Source organism: Meriones unguiculatus, chromosome 14 (genome assembly GCF_030254825.1).
Source record: "Meriones unguiculatus strain TT.TT164.6M chromosome 14, Bangor_MerUng_6.1, whole genome shotgun sequence".
In the NCBI taxonomy this organism is placed as follows: Eukaryota; Metazoa; Chordata; class Mammalia; order Rodentia; family Muridae; genus Meriones; species Meriones unguiculatus.
Genome location: NC_083361.1, coordinates 6,806,665 through 6,820,525, shown reverse-complemented (window position 1 = coordinate 6,820,525; position 13,861 = coordinate 6,806,665). Strand labels below are relative to the sequence as shown.

The following is a 13,861-nucleotide window of genomic DNA, read 5'->3' as shown; positions in this document are numbered from 1 at the left end:
ACGAGAATGCTCATGCTCTGCCACACGCTCCTGCCATCACAAACTGCACCCTCGATGGACTGAGACCTCGGACACTGTGAGCTAAAATCAACTCTCCCTTTCTCGAGTTGCTTCTCTCAGGTACTCTGTCGTGACAAGTGACTAACCCAAGCAGCAACAAAGTGGAATGGAGAGCATGGACAACCACGACCGAATGATTACATCCCTCATCTAGGGAGTAGGTCCTCAAGGCCACTGCCACCCACCCCATCCTTAAGTTGAGGAAACTGAGGTTCAGAGAGGCGGAAGGACTCTGGAAAGCTCTACAGCTGTCAAAACAGTACAGAGGGCACGAAGCTAAACCTGGCACCCTCCTCACCATGAGGCTGGCCTCCAGGCACCACACAGATCCCTGGCTCCGAAGAGCCAGACCTGGCCGCTCTCCAGGGCCAGCGGCAGTGTGCAGATTCCCTGCTCTTCTGAAACAGCGGTCCTGTCACACACAGGCCCCAGGCCTGCCCATTCTCAAGGCACATGCCTCCCTCTCTTCCCGCTGCTGACCTCCTGGACTAAACTGAGGGGAGTTAGCGGTCCTCAGCTCCACCCACCGGCTCCTACCCTGACCCCCTCAGGCCTCCTGCGCCCGCATGCTGAATGTTTCCATCCCAGCACGTGTATAAGCGGAGATGGGCTCAGATGACAAAGCGCCCATCTTACACCAGGTAGGAAACCTGCACTCCAGTGCTGGCCACCTTGCTGGAAGCAATCTAATCCTCAGGCTGACTGCACATGAGCCATGCTCCTCACCCCCCCCCCGCCCTATGCTCTCTGACACCCTTAGGGGGAGGGCGCTGAGGTAGCAGACTGGCTGAGCTATTGCTGAAACACTCCACGCTGTATGCATTTAAGGTGGATACTTTGATAAGTTTTGACATACGTATACACACACTTTTCAATACTAAAAGGCTCCCAGAGAAAAGCTGGAACATATTGGAAGCCATGAAAGGGAAAATGCACCTGCCATCCTCCCCAGAGACAGTTCAGCTCTATGCATAGAAACACAGAACTGTAATGACATTTGGATCATATGAAATTACATGCTTCGCTTATTTCCTGTCATTAAATATTCTTCAAACACGTAATTTTTAGCAGTCACTACCGCTGGGGATGGTAAACGTTCAATAAGTCTTTGATTATGGCCCATGTCAGTCATCTTACACACATCACCTCATTTAACCACCCATAAACACACTACTTCCAAATGTCCAGGACTCACAGATGAAAACGGCTTGCGTGACGGCTATGGAGCCTAAATTCACAGTTAAGAAATAGTTAAGGACAGTGAGCAGACACAAGGATTAAGAGCTCTGACCACTGCTCTTCTAGAAGATCCAAGCTGGTTCCTAAAACCTGTATTGATCGCCTTACAACCTCCTATAATTCCAGTTCCCAGGGACACACACACACACACACACACACACACACACACACACACACACACAGCACCCCTTTAAAAAAGAATTAGCAAAGCCCAGGTTTTAACATATGGCTACAGAAAAGCCTCTCTGAATAGACTCAGCAACATTTACTTGATCTTTCCCTCTGCTAGTCATGTAAATTATTTATAATGATGAATTATTATAAATAACGCTGTGTGTGCATCCTGGTATATGTGGTTTTACATATATTTACATATTCTTTAAGGGTTTATTTCCTGATGCAGTGTGGTAGCTCACATCTATAATTTTAGCATTTGGGGAGCTGAGGCAGGAGAATTGTGAGTTTGAGGTCAGCTTGGAATACAAAGTAAGGCCCTATCTCATAAAAAAAAAAACAAAAGTTTACTTAAAAATTAAATGAGCAGGCATAACAGCATGTGCCTATTTTCCCAGAAGTTGGAAGGTAGAGGTAGGAGGATCATAAGTTCGAGACCAGCTATACCCCATGGGACCCTACCTTACAAAAAAAAAAAAAAAACAAGAAACTGGGAGGCAGAGGCAGGCCGATCTCTGTGAGTTTGAGGCCAGCCTATTCTACAAAGTTCAGGACAGCCAAGGCTACACAGAGAAACCCTGTCTCAAAAAAAGAAAGAAAACCAAGACAAAACAAAAAGGAAGGTAAGAACAAAAGGATAGAGGGGTGATAATAATAATAATAATAATAATAATAATAATAAAATTAAAAATTCAAGTGGCCCAGTTGAATACGGGGCTGGGGCCAGAGGCCAGTATTCCATGCCAACCATCTGGGCAGGAGTGCTCCCCAGGAGCCGCCCCTCTCCCCTCACTCAGTACCGGCTTGGAGAATGGCTGAGCTCTGGCTTCTGTGTTGCACAAATGAAGGCTTGCACAGCCCCTTCCTCCCGCCTGCCCTCCCCCACGGGAGGGGAGAGAGGCTCATTAAAACCAACAGAGCTGAGTGTGTCAGGCCCTGGGTGTGTTGTTTCGTTGACATGAAGGGTCTACATTCATCAGCACACAACGATGCCGTCAATTACAGCGGCAGAATCAGAGAGCGAGGAGGCACTTGGGGATTGTATCTGCTATTGTCCTTGGGAGAGGAGCTGATAACAAATGTGTGGGCTGATGGCTTTTCTCTCCGCAGTGACTCTCCGGACACGCTGGTTAGGAACAATGGAGGAGAAAGCCCCCTCGCTGCAGGCCTGCTGCTCAGATGCATGGAGGCCGAATGCTGAGAGCAGGCCGGGCATCAGTGAGTCCTGGCAGAGTAACGTCTGTTATTGATCACAGCTGTTTGAGTGGGCCCTGGGTACCTCTATGGCTGCAGACTGTCTCCCAGCCCAGCAGCTCCATCTGCCTTCCCTGTGGAGACCCATCAGTGCTACACTCATCAGCACACCGATTGGAGGCCTCAGAAATTAAGGGAATAAGATGCGGGTTTTCTTTTGTTGTCACTGGCTCTGAATATAGCCCCAGGACTAGACAGCACAGCTCTAACAACCCCAGGCCAACCCCAGGAGTGCAGGCCACAGGGGACCCGTCTGTTCTCCCAGCGGGGCTGTTAAATGTTCCTGTCTTGCTGCAGGCCATAGCCAGCATCCATCTCCCAGGCAGCCCTGACTAGTGGACATGCACCCTAAGAATTTATCAGAACCCTGTGAGCCCAGATCCTGCCCTGGGGACAATCCCCAGGGAGTCTTGCACAGGCTCCTAACCAGGACTCTGACCAAGCCAGTGAGTCACTCTGAAAAGGAGTTAGATGCGCTTCAACTGTGTTGCTGAGAAAGCCCATGTGGTCCCCGTGTGCAGGCTCTGCCCTAGCAGCATTCAAACTCCTGAAAACAAGCCATTATTCATGGCAGTTTCCCAAAACACCAGCATACACCAGTGGCCTGAAATGCCCTTAAAATTTTGAATCTGCTTTTAAAATGAACCAACAATATGGATATCTGACTCTTCTTGAACAATTGGGGTATACAGTAGCCCCTTCGGAGCAAGGCAGCCTGACCTTTATAGACCCCTGTACTTCCGGAAGCCTCCCACACCGAGGCTGAGAAGCAGGAGCATCTAGCTCTGGGCAGCTGGGGTTGTTTCTCTTACATGCTCCTTGTCTACGGCTGAGGAGCTGAGTCACTGACCCTGTGACCTTCAAACATCTGCCCTGTGCCATAAAGCAGGTGCAAAAATCACCCTCCATCCTGCTGGCTCCCAGTTAGTCAGACACACCGCAGGGCTGTGGAGCCCCCTCCCAGGGGTCCCTTGAGTGCTCTGGCTCTTCTGTGAGGAGGAGGGGGACCAGGCCTGTCATCTCACATGACTGCATTGTTTCTGAGGCAAGGTCTCGTCCAGCGTAGGCCTCTGAGTGCCTTACACGGCTAAGGATGGTCTTCTCTTCTGATCGGCCTGCCCCCACCTACCACAGGCTAGTGCTACAGGCAGGCACCACTAAGCTTCATTCATTTGCTTCTGGGCACCGAACTCAGGGCTTCCTGCAAGCCAGGCTCTACTAACTGAGCTACACTCTCTGATACCTGCTTTTTATTTATTTGTTTATTTAATTTTAAATATAAGCCACTAAGGAATGAGCTATGACCGGGGGCCACTCCCACCCTCTTTCAGAGCATGCAGGAACCTGCAGCTAGCTGTCTGGTTTATAAGGATGGCCAAGGCCAGATAGGACTGAACACTATAAAATGCCCAGGAATACCTGCCTACGGAACACTCTGTCACTTTCCTTGATAGACCAAGCCCTGAGCGCTGCCCACATCAGAAAATGCTCCCAGCCCAGGGGCTCAGAGCAGCAGTAGCTCCTCTGGTGGGCCTCGTTCCCAGCTTCAGGAACTTGGAAGCCTGGGTCACCTCTAAATAAGCAAGCCTCCTGCAGTCAGCCTTTCACCTCTGACAGGCAAGTGCAGAGTTAGAGTCACCCCAACGCTGCCACACCCCAGCTGTGGGGCCTCTCAGTCTTGACCTCCTTGTCTATAAATAGGGCTGGATCTGTGGTTCACTGGGGGACAGGATGGGAGGGACTGGGAGGGATTATTGCAAGCAACCCCAGAGTGAGCACTGCAGTCAAAGCTTGGGGGCATGGCTCAGTGCCAGCACCCAGCATGTCCAAGGCCCTTAGGTCTCTCTCTGGCAGAGAAATAAAAAAATACAAAACAACAATCATGGTGATCAACAGGGCTGACTGATGACGATAATAATTATTTTGCTCCTGCAGAGTACTCCAGAACCCTAAAGAGGCTCTGCCCTTTGACCTCTATTGAAGCTTTGAATTTACCATTCTGCCTTAAAAGATTAAGAGCCAGCTGGCCTGAGTGGCTGCCGGCCTGCACCTTCACTGAGGACTTTCCCACCTGGATCCTTCCTCTTCCTCTTCTGTCCTACACCTGGGGGGCTCCTCCTTCCTTTCCCCAGAAACCACAGTGTAAATCGGAGTTGAATTCTCCCCTCCCTGCAGTTATAAATGCAAAATGTCAATCACTGAGACTGCAGCCCAGAGAAGGTTCTCTCGAAGCAGTGGATGAAGCCCAGGCAAAGGCGGAGTCTGTTTCCCCACCCCGAGACAGAGCCTATTCTCGATCTCTTGCCAGGTTTAACAGTGGGAGACCGCTCAGTCAAGGCCCAGAGAGCAAGGCATTGAGATGAACATTACCGGGTGGAGGTGATGGAAACATACCTGCCAAAGGACGGCATCAGGGACAAGGTCAGGGTGAAGGATGAACAGATCTCTCTTCTCTAGCGCTTAGAGACAAAATGTCGCAAATGACCTCACTAGGAGCATGTAAATAAACATTCAGTCCCCCTTAAAAGCCTGAAGTCATATGGCATAAGCATCCATCAAAAGCTGCCTCCCGGTATGTGGGGGAAGAAACCATATACACTATAGTTTAGATGAGGGCGTCCAATACAGAAATCAGTATGAAGGTCTTCACAAAATTACGTATAAGCCAGCTGCACCACTCCTGGATATATAGCCAAAAGACGCTAAATCAGCTTACCACAGAGATATTTGCATACTCACATTTATCGTAGTTCAATTCACAACAGTAATGTGCAGTCAGCCTAGGTGGCCATCAATAGACAAATGCAGAGTGTAGATTCGGTGCACAGGCACAGTGGAGTATTATTTGACCATACAAGGGATGAGATTAAGTCACCGGCAGCAAAGATCATCTTGTTAAAGCAGACTCGGAAAGACAAACCTGGTGTGTTTTCCCTCACCTGCAGAATCTACAGCTAAAAGGAAAAGATCCCAGAGTAGAAGGGGAACTATTTGAGAAGAAGGCCAAACAGTAAATGGAGGCATGAACAAAGTTCACAGTGTGCACGTGTGAATACGTAACAATGAAACTCGTTTTCCTCTACAATGTATATACATTCTGGGGGCTGGAGAGATGGTTCTGTGGTGCAGAGCACCAGCTGCCTTTTCGGAGTTCAGTTCCCAGCACCCACATTGGGCATCTCATAACCACTTATAACTCATCACCCCAGGAAGTCTGATGCTCCCTTCTGGCATCCATAGTTACGGCAAGCACATAGACACAGACACATACACATACTTGTAAATAATATTTTTAAACACACAAATACTAATAATTATTTAAATACTTCAGAAAAAGATAATAAACTATCTATCTCTTCATGGTCCAACAGGGCAGAAGGTAGAGAGAACACGGACCATGGTACAGGTATGTATGTGAGTGTTCACCTTCCCTGAGGTGTTCCTGGGAACCTGACAGGGCGCTACTTTCCTTCAGTGGCTTCATCCATGAATTCACTTCCTGTGCTGGCCCACGCCCATGCTGCCAGGTGGAGCCCTGGGTCTACACACTTCTGATACTTCCTTGTACGTCTCTGGGACTTGGATGGAAGAGTGCAAGGATGGCATGGCAAGGCAAACAAGATAGAGACAGGACAACGGAAGGCTAGGCAGTGCTGCCATTCACAAGCTATCCCGAGAGCCTGGAGTGGGCCGGCACGAGGCCTCGATGGGTGGAGGTGATGAGCGGTGGAACAGGATTAGCGTTCCAGGGCTACGGGACTCAAGGTGGGAACCATGCTGCTTCTGTACAGGATGCGGCGGAAGCCGCTCTGACCAAGGTCAAGAAGAACTGTCTGCCCCAGAGCCAGTGGCCAGGCACAAAACACGGGGCAGAGACAGGCAGGCTCCTGACAGTGCCATGTATTTGGCCACGGTCCCCAAAACTTGCTTCTTCACTTGGTTCTGTTACCCCAACATAGCTGTGTCCTGCCCAGTGCGACAGGTTTTTGCTTGGTCTCCATTGGACGGCACTCCTGACCACCTCAAGCCCAGTCCTGGTCCTCAAAGCTCCCCTCCTCTCTCCGCTGCTACCTCTTTTTTCTTCATCAACGTCTTTCCAGAGAAATTATTAATGTATATTCACAGCACAAAACTGCGCTTCCTTACGATGTTCTCATGCCTGATCTCTCGCATCTTTTATCACATTCTCCACTATCTTGTCTCCCTCCTCCCCTCACTGGTCAACTTCAGCTTCCCAAACAGTCCTTCTGCTTTCACCCGACACACAGACGGAGGGAGACAGGGAGATAGGGAGGTAGATAGATGGGTTTTACCTAGACTACACATCTGAGGGCAAACTCATGGCTTTTGCCTTCTTTCCATTCACATGAGGGTCCTCAAGGCCATCACTTTCCTGCAGATGACTTCAGGGCTGCCTAACAGTCCACTGTGGGCACACAGCAACCCTCTCTCCATTCCTGTACTGACAGGCACCCATGCTGCCTCCAAAGCTTGGCAGCCCCAGCTCTTAGCACGTGTCCACTCTCAAGCTCTGTCTCGGGCCATGCAGTGTGCTGTCCAGCTGATCCAGCCAGGTCCAGGATGGATGGCCAGTGACAGGTGCCGACTCCTGCCCAGCTCTGACTTGCACAGAGCATAGAGCTGTGACAGCGTCCAGGGATGGAGCAGAGAAGCCCCCTGTGTGCCAGGCAGTGGCCATGGTATCAGAAGCCTTTGCTTCCTCAGACCTTGAAGCTCCTAGCTCTGCTCCCATCTCTGCCTCAGCCCTGTTCTGTCAGCAGTGGAAGATGAAAGAGCCCCTTTCATCTGCTTGGACAAGGGGCAGAGTCACAGCCTCAGGGCGACAGTGATATATTTGCCCACACCACCCAGCATCTGTTGGGTGACCAGGCTGGAAGATAGATTCAAGTCAAGGTATCCCAATTCCTGTCTATTCATGGGCCATTCACGACCTTCGGCTCTTCTTATAAATAGTCCCCTCAACACATGAAGGCTCAGACCAAGCCTGCTGGCAGCTTTGATGACATCTCTGTCCCATTTGCAGGCAGGCTGCCTCTCACAGACACCCTTCCTGAAGGGACCTCAGTGGTCACCATAACCCAGGCGACTTCTTCCTGAGGTAGATGCACTTTCCAGCCTGAGGCGAGCATCCTCTGATCAGAGAGATCTGTTGTGGGTTTTCTCTGCCTGCACTTTCTACACAGGGGTGCTCCTGAGGGGCTGGTGTCCAGCAGCTGTGTCCCCAGACTGTGGCAGAGGAAGGGAGATTGGCCAGGGAAGAAGGGTTCCTGCCAGTCCAGGGCTACTGAGAGAGGCAGCGCCATGTCGGCTACTCACCTCATCCGAGTACTGGACATCATCCACTGCGTACTTCTCCTTGAAATGCTCCTTGGAATGGATCCTCGAAAGAAAGCAGAACGGAAACCACGGTCAGGGCTTGGCAGCGCCTCAGCCTGGCCACCTTCTGCCTGCCAAATCCAGGCGACGAAGCTCAGGGTTCATTCCTGCCTCGGTGTGAGGATCCCGCAGCAAACAGGTACACCCAGCAGCTGACGATAAAGGGCGTTGTGCCACGGAACCACCTCTGCCATCCCTGGCCCCTGGTTCAGGCCACCATGTCCCTGGCTGCCTGCAGCAAGCAGTGGTAGGAGAAGGTCCCTGCTTCCACTCTTTCTCTCCACATCACTGAGCCTCTAGGCAGGCAGCCATTATGTCTCACCGTTAGGGGCACAGAATAAGTGACTTCCCAGGCTATACCTCCTTAATGGAAGGTTAATAAATTAACACTTTAAAGATTTAAGCTTATTCGTCAAACTTAAAAAAAATTAGCCAAAGAGAAAGCATGGAGTAGATAAGGTGAGGCAAGCGGCAGCCAACTCTTGATGCTTTCCCCTGGATTCACCGAGCTCACACAGGGGGTGCCACCACCCAAGAGCCACGGCCAGTGGTGTGCACATATGCCACCCTGTACTCTCACACACTCGCTGGCTGCCACATAAGGGGAGGCATCCACCCTTTCTGTCCTCCTGCACTCTCACAGAATGGGTCCCATCCAACAGAGGCCTCGGGACAGGTAAAGCAGGCGGTCTTCACGTTCTCCTTCCAGGGCTTTCTGGGGTGTGTAGATGGGGGTGGTATTCCTGGGAGTCCCAGATGAAACCAGGAGGAAAGCCTCAGAGCTCCACGGCCTATGCACCACAACACTGGGAACTGGGAGCCCACAGCTCTCTCTGGTCCAACATCAATCTCCAAAACTAGCAAAACTGGCTGCCAGAGGTGCGGGCTATAGGACCGGGGGACGGGGAGGGCAGTGGAGCCAGCAGCAAGGGGCTCCAGCGCAGGTAGAAAACCCACCTCAGGCTAAGGAACTGCAGTCTCACTGTGACCTCATGGAATACCCTCTGCTTTTTTTCTTCCCCCTTCTCCTTGAGCCTCTGAAAAACTCATTGGGTGTCAAGCTCTTGCATTAATTAAATTTGCACAATTCTGTCACATTAGCTTCCGCCAGGAGACAGGGTTCACAAGTTAACTGGCCAAGATCTGACACCTCCATTAGCAAAAGGCCTCAGGGGCTGAGGCAGGAGGTCTCACTTCACCTGGGTTCTGGGAGTCCCAACTGCAGACTGGGAAAGCAAGAGGCAGGGCCACCATCAAAACAGTTGCTGGGTATCTTTATCATTCCCTCTGTAGCTGGGCCTGCTCGGCTCTCTCTAGCCCCAGTCACTCTGTCATCACCAGTGTGACAGGCATGAAAAGCCATCTCCCTACAGATTCAGAAGCACAAAGGTCTGATCCAGCCTCCAGGGCGCTCTGTAGAGGAGGTCAGAGCAGCCACTCCATAGGGCCTAACCTCATGTCCACTGCTGTAGGACACCCAAAGCCTCCCTCCAAAAACCATCCTTTAGAAGGAAGCCACCAGGAAACCTCTCCCTGTCCTTCTCTTACAAGTTAGGATTCATCAGACAATTGCCAGAGCAGAGAAACCCCAGGTCAAGAGCTTCATAGCATAAAGCCAGGGAAGGTGGCAGCAAACTACCGTAGCGGGCCGTGACCACTGGGTGTCCCCGCAGCTGGGTGCTCACCTACAAACTCCCGTAAGGCGGTTACTGTTATGTCACTGTGGGGAGATGCCTTACAGAACAGCCTAAGAAAGGAGTTACTTATTTTGGCTCAGAGTTGTGGGGTTCGGAGGGCTGAGTCTGTGGCTCTTGGCTCCACTGATCCGGAATTAGTGGGGAGCAGAACATTACTACAGTAGAGGGCATGTACCGCAAAGGCTGTTCCCTTCATGGTGGACGGGAGAAGCAGACACAGGGGACTGCCTAAGACAAGACGCCACTCCAGAGACATCCCACCCTACTTCCTCCAGAGTCGTCCTTCCCAACAGCACCACCAGGTAGGAGCCAAGCACTCAATACGTGACCTTACGGGGGACAAATGACTTTCAAACCTCAACCGTGTCCTGAGCCATTCCACTGGGCAAATGGCCAGGTGGAGCCAGAGGTGGCTGGCCCCAGACAAGCCCCAGCAGGAAGAAGTGGGCACAAGTCCCACCCTGCGCCCTTTGCCCAGTACTTGCTCTCCTTATGGGGGCCAACGTTGCTGGGTCTTGGGAGACAGACACTGTCCTGCCAGGAATAACCACCAACATATAAATTATGAAGGGCTGTGAGCACTCTCTCTAGTGCTCTGCACGTTACATTCTTCTTAGAAAGGGCAGAGATAATTAAGTTTGAACAGTACTTGCTTTTTTTCATGTCTGTGGGTTAATTACTGTAAAAATCATTTAGATGTTACCTGAAGGGGTATGTGTGCCAGGCTGCACGATCAAACCAGCCATGGACGACTTGGCAGCCATGACTTGATGGGAAAGGATGTTGATGGGAAAGAAGTGACAGGTCCACTGGCTGGGGGGGAGGGGTCGCTTGGACTGACTGAATGCACTGAGGGTGTGCTGACCGGGCCACTGGCTTCCTGGAAGGTCTACACTGAGCTGGCCTGTGGAGCTGAGCAAGCACAGCCTGGCCTCATCACATGGGAGAGCCTGATGGAAAGAAAGAACCAGACTGAAGGAACAAATCGGGAGCAGAGCTGAGCTCACTCGGGTACGGCCCGTCCGAGTGCACAGTTCAGGTCTGGCACTAAGGCCCTCGCAGGCCTGCTCTGCCAAGCAGCTGGGCCCAAGCTCAAGCCTGGAGTGGATGATGCCTGCTCAGAGTGCCATGAGCACGGAAGCCCTGCGAGAGGCCTCAGATGAGAAGGAGCCATTCAATTAATGCCACGTGATGCAGACATGATGGAACGCTCCAGAAAATGAAATTTTAAAGAGTGGGTCTCAGTGGCTAGCTGGCCACCTACATGCGGCTAATGAATAAGTAATAAGGCCAAATGATAGCAGCCGCCGTCCATCTCCAGTGCCTGGCGCCTGCCTTCGGCTCCAAACAATGCCGCTGCCTTTTACTCCGCTGATGGTGCTTGCAGGGCAGAAGTCAGCAACCATGTCAGGATGTCATTAAGTTCTCAAAGAGGAAAGTAGCCCTCTGCGAATCAGAGCAGTGTTCTCAGCCTGGAGACTGCTCCTGTGTGCGCGCTGGAGCGGCCATGGCGCAGCCACTGAGATTATCCGACATGGAGAAGCCAGGCAGAGGAAGGCCAGGTAAGGATCGGTGACCGACAGGCCAAAAGTGGCGCAGCCATGAAAGCTAGGGGCTCTGGCTGATCCCTAGGTGCAGGCGCTCAGGGGGACTCAGAAAGCACCCATTAGCCCCTTCTCAAGGCCTGCCACCCTCAAAGACACCATCCCTCCTCCTGGTAACAGCAGGAGCCAGAGTACCGCCCCAGAGAGGCCGAGGAAGCTGCGGTTGTTGTGTCTCCAAAGACTATAGGAGGTGGGGGCTGTGCCATAAAAGAGACCAACTCCTACACACCACATCTCATGCCACAAACGGCCCACATAAAACCAAGCGTGATGGCATACGCCTAGGACTCCGGTATTCAGGAAGCTGAGATAGGAGGATCTTGAATTCAAGGTTATCCTCTGTAGCAAGACCCTGTCTCAAATAAAAGTCACCTCATATGCATTTCACCACAAGCATGCACACGCACGCACGCACGCACGCACGCACGCACACGCCCACAAGGGCTCCACTATCACAAGGAGCTGTGCACGGGGCCTCTGGGACTCAGCTCTGGAGAGCTCACCAGGCTATAGCCTCTTCCTGAGGAGCCTGAGGCTGGACAGGTCCTCCCACCTCCTGCTAGGCCAGGCACACTAACTCTCCTTTCAGTTTGCTAGGGGGGGAGGGGGGGTAGCAGGAATGACCAGAACCAAAGCAGTGTGTTTGCTTAGAGGGGCCCAGATACCCAGGCTAGAGCCACTGTCAGCTAACCCTCCTTTTGGAAAGACTCCTACAAAAACCTATCAGGTGCTCCCCCTCCTACTTCAGTTAGGGTGTGGGGTGAGGTGCGGGCCAGCCCTAGGCTTCCAGTCCCCTCCCCCAGCACCGGCAACCCTGACAGCAAGGCTATGCCCACGGCAGCTGCGGATTCTCCAGCGGGTTTCCCTGAGTGACTCTGGATTGTAGAATCTGCCAGATGGATTTTCAAAAGCCATCAGATAGAGACTCCAAAGGAAGCTGAGGAGCTTAAGGTCAAATGTGCAGTCTGGTGGGTTTTGATTGCAAAGGCCAGGTAATCCCGTCAGCCTTGCTCCTGGTGCCCTATCGATTATCGTGGCGTCTGGAAGCAGCCGTGCACATCAGATCTGGCTGCTTCCCAGCTCCTGCCCAGACAACCGGCCCCTTTGTCACCTGCCCGTTACAATCAGGCCTTCCCTCCCAAACACTCAGGATAGAGACAGACAATCGCCCCAGAGCACAGAAGGGAAAGGTCTGCTGAGGAACTGTCTCGGCCATGGTGTCTGCTGGTCTGGCCTGCAGAGCACACACAGCCTCGTTCACCAGGGGGCCAACCCTGCAGGCCCGCTCCTACATTCAAGGTTACCCGTTCTGCATCAGGCAGTGAGCTGTCTCAGCAAAGCAGGGGTAGACTAAGGGGGCGCTCTGAACTGTCTCAGACCCAGCTGAGGGGCTCCTGTATTCTTGAGACTGCTGATACCTGACCAATCAGGTCCAGGGCTTTAAGCCCTTCAGTCAAGAGCTATTAGTTCCCAGGATACACTACGTGTAGAAAACATGGGGCGTTCACACGGGTTCAGCAACTGGGAGAGAGTCCCTTAGGCACGATCAATCCTCCAGTCTACCAGCTGCAGAAGCCGTCGGCCTTCCGCTCCAGGCACACCTTTCCTTTCCTTTCTTCTTAAGAAGTGCACAGCTCAATGGCAGAGTGCTCGCCTCGCTTGTGCATGGTCCAGATCCACTGCCCAGCAGCACACACCACACATACACTTGCATGCACACAATCACTCACAGACTTCTTTCAGGGAGGCATGGTGATGACCACCTGTAATCCCAGCACTGGGGAGGAGGGGGGCAGCTATGAATCTGAGGCCAGCCTAGGCTACACAGTGCCATTCCGTCTCAAGAGAAAAAGGAGCCGAGAGGCAACGAGAAGAGACGGTAGAGGAGACACATTGAGGGTCTCCACCTCTCCAGACAGGAGCTCTAGGTGGGGCCCGCTGAGGCCCTGAGCTGACCCTCGTGGACCTCTGCTTTCTATCCTTACAGCTCACAGCTGAAAGTATCTGCCAAAAAAAAAAAAAAAAGAAAAAGAAAGTATCTGCCAACCTCTGAGCTGTCTGTCTTCGCAAGCTCAGTTTGAGCAAGGAGGTACGGCCAAGTGGATGTTATGAGGGTAGTGTCTTAGTGTTTCTATCGCTGTGAAGAGACACCATGAGCACGGCAACTCTTAAAAAGGAAAGCACTTAATTGGGGCTGGCTTACAGTTTCCCAGGTTTAGCCCATTATCATCACGGTGGGAAGCTCGGTGGCACTGGACTGGCGGGCAGCAGGAAGAGAGTGAGACTCTGGGCCTGCTCTGAGCACCTGAAGCTCAAAGCCCACTCCCAGTGATGTGTTCCCTCCAACAAGGACACATCTCCTAACGGGGCTTACCCCGCTGGGCTTATGGAGTCCAGTTTATTCAAACTACCACATTTCTCTCCCTGGCCCCCATA

The 13,861-nt window shown here is 52.1% G+C and overlaps 1 protein-coding gene across 2 annotated transcripts in view; it reads right to left on the bottom strand.

The window, feature by feature from the left end:
- Pepd (peptidase D) overlaps positions 1 to 13,861 on the bottom strand; it is a 132,939-nt gene that overhangs the window by 104,366 nt on the left and 14,712 nt on the right. For both annotated transcript variants that reach the window (XM_021641879.2, XM_021641889.2), the window contains exon 4: positions 8,065 to 8,128. In XM_021641879.2, the coding sequence (XP_021497554.1) occupies positions 8,065 to 8,128 (64 nt within the window). The remainder of the gene's footprint in view (positions 1 to 8,064; positions 8,129 to 13,861) is intronic.